The 2,731-nt window shown below is 32.4% G+C and overlaps 1 protein-coding gene across 1 annotated transcript; it reads right to left on the bottom strand.

Moving 5' to 3' along the window:
• Positions 1-477: 477 nt before the first annotated feature.
• LOC107091863 (C-C motif chemokine 14-like) lies at positions 478-2,042 on the bottom strand. Its single transcript, XM_015386041.1, has 4 exons — positions 1,911-2,042; positions 1,712-1,826; positions 1,293-1,370; positions 478-1,135 (listed from the first exon to the last, which is right to left on the bottom strand). Exons 1-4 carry the CDS (start codon positions 1,987-1,989, stop codon positions 1,126-1,128), a joined length of 282 nt encoding a protein of 93 aa, XP_015241527.1. The 5' UTR covers positions 1,990-2,042; the 3' UTR covers positions 478-1,125.
• Positions 2,043-2,731: the final 689 nt, after the last annotated feature.

The raw sequence follows: 2,731 nt of genomic DNA on the forward strand, positions 1-2,731 counted from the left end.
CCATGCAGTAATTATCAAATAGGAGGCACGTAATATATATATATATATATATATATATATATATATATATATATATATATATATATATATATATACATATTAGAGATAGAAATAATAAACATAACACTTTTTAAGCTGTAAATATATTAAGTATATATGATTCGGAAAGACTAATGGAGTAGTACGACATCACATGAATCAGTAAAACTTACGAAAGTAAATTGTCACAGTTGGATACAATGGGGAATGAAATAGAGCACACAGACAATGCAGCATGTACAGTAGACACCCTGTCTACATGCTGCATTGTCTGTGTTGCCAAGTGAGCATAAGGGCAAAAAATAGGACTATATAAGGCAATACAATTGCTTCTATAAAACAATGCATCTTTGAAACATTTTTTAATAAAAGCACACAACAGCATAAAACCCCTTAAAAACATATTTAATGTGCTTGATATATGATTCATATATTTAGCAAGTTAATCAATGATTTATTGCAAGCATTAAAATACATTTTAAAAAAGTTTAAAAGACATGCATTATGTAATAGGTCCCAAGGTACAGTATGAAAAAACTAAAATGGGACAATAGGTCAACATGACAAAGCCTATAGAAGTACAAAGCAATACAGCCATATTTAATAAAGTAAAATTAAACAGTTAGGATCAGGCTCATCCTCAGAATGAACAATACACTTCGAAAAAAATCTTTTGCCATGATAAGCTTTTCGTAAACATTTTAACACAGTTTTTTGAAGACCAGCATGTTTTTTAGTATTTGTCTTATTTTATTTTTAAAAATATTTTATTAACCTCAGAACAGAAATAGATAATAATGAAAAGTAGTCAGTGAGTTTAAACATTGGTCTGTGTTTAATTAATTTGTATAATTCATTCCACTTGGTGAATTGAGTAGATGAAAAAAATATTGTTTATGTTTTACTTCATTATAACAAAAATTCACCAATGCCTTTAAATGAGAGATTATTCTCAAAGATTTGATTACAGAAGATTAAAATATCTTAATTCCATTGCTGCAAATGTTTACTTTGTCATGTTGAAAGATCCTCTTCCTCCATGCGTGGAAAAGTTTTCAGGTTTTCTCAGTTTTTTTCCTGCTTTTCCTATGGCTTTCTGTTTTGAGGTAAAAAGAAAAACAAAAAACAAAACAAAAATAAATATTTATCATTTGCAACAGTTTTCCTAAGATTAAACCAATTATGCAAGCGCATTTAGGTACTCTGGAGCTAAACTGATACAGGATGCTACAAACAAAAAAGAATTATTTTACTTCAGCCTTTTAAGAGTGTCCTTCACCCACTCATCCTCTGGATTTGCACAGACTTCGTGGTTACTGGTGGTGTAGAAACTATGATAGACACATTTCAAGACAAACATGAGACACTGCTGATTTAATTATACATGCATAATCCATTACCTTAACAATAACAATTTTATAAACAAAGTTATGAACAATAGATTAGTGACAGTAACTAATTAAAAAAAGGAATTTAAGGGAACAGACTAGAAGCTGAATTTCCTAAAACTATTTGTTATTTACTAGTTGTTTATTTATTTATTTATTTGTTTTTATTTTAGAATGAAACCATGGTTTTCATTGATGGTAGTCATGTCATGTCATCTAAAGCTATATTTATCAGAAAATGAATACAGTCACACAGTGTAAGGGTAAATGGAGTAGATTCTTACATGATGGCTTTGATGCAGTCTCCCTGTTTACTTTGCTCCTTGTAGGCTCGTATGTGACGGATATTGACCACCATATCATCATATCTTTTACAGCAGTGTTGCCTGGAGCAAATACCTACAGATCAAAAGGTCACACACAAAGCATGTGGTCTGTATTTCAGTCTGAATTGTACATTTAAATCTGATGGTGTAAACTTACCAGCAGAGTCAGCTGGGCTCAGTACCCCAACTATGATGAAAAATGGGATGATGAAAACCATGATGCTTCTAAGAGTCATGATGAAGAGGCAGCAGAGAACTAAATAAAAATGCAACCACTCAGTGTATAAAGTATCTTTAGTCAGAGAGCTGATTTTATAGGACCCAGAATGAAAACAGGAAACCCAGGGCTGCATCATGGAAGCCGATACTCCTGATCTTATGTTATGATTACAAATAAGCTGTATACTGCAAAACATAAGGTAGGTCCTTTAATAATATTAGTTTAGCCTAACTATAAGTTTTCCCTATGACAACAGTACATAGATCATTTTTGGATTCCCAAATGATATTTGTAAGAATAACTTTTTCAAAGCGTTGATTTAACACTTTTAGTTATTTCGGACTGAATGTTTCATTGCAGGGTTATAGAACAACTTCCATTCATTTGGACATTCTGTCATGGTTTTGGTTTTGTTAAAGTTTTATCTCTCAGTTACATTGGTCTTATTTTTCATTCTTGTGGTCTAGTTATTTTTTAGTATATTTTAGTTCTTAGATATCTCTTGTTTGTCCTCTTGTGTCAGTCTCCTTTTCCATAGCTCTCTTCTTGCCTCTGTTCACACCTGCTCCCAATCTGCTAATTAGCCTGGTCTTTGTTTCTCTCTCCCATTAAGGCCCCGTCCACACGAAGCCAAACCCTGGCCTAAACACACAAATTTTTCACCAAACCAGCCTCTCATCCATACGAAGCCGGCGTTTTGGGGGTCTGTAAACAAACTTTTTTTTATTAAGCCTTCAGAGTGGGAAGATTTTGAAACG

The sequence above is a fragment of the Cyprinodon variegatus genome, unplaced genomic scaffold, assembly GCF_000732505.1.
Source record: "Cyprinodon variegatus isolate N-32 unplaced genomic scaffold, C_variegatus-1.0 Scaffold355, whole genome shotgun sequence".
NCBI lineage: Eukaryota > Metazoa > Chordata > Actinopteri > Cyprinodontiformes > Cyprinodontidae > Cyprinodon > Cyprinodon variegatus.

What these genes read in the sequence shown, in the direction of transcription:
- LOC107091863 (XM_015386041.1), bottom strand. Translation starts at nt 1,989, where the DNA reads ATGACTCTTAGAAGCATCATGGTTTTCATCATCCCATTTTTCATCATA. An exon ending in GAGCCCAGCTGACTCTGCTG is followed by an intron (nt 1,827 to 1,910) that starts GTAAGTTTACAC and finishes TTTGATCTGTAG; the next exon opens with GTATTTGCTCCAGGCAACAC. An exon ending in GACTGCATCAAAGCCATCAT is followed by an intron (nt 1,371 to 1,711) that starts GTAAGAATCTAC and finishes TGTCTATCATAG; the next exon opens with TTTCTACACCACCAGTAACC.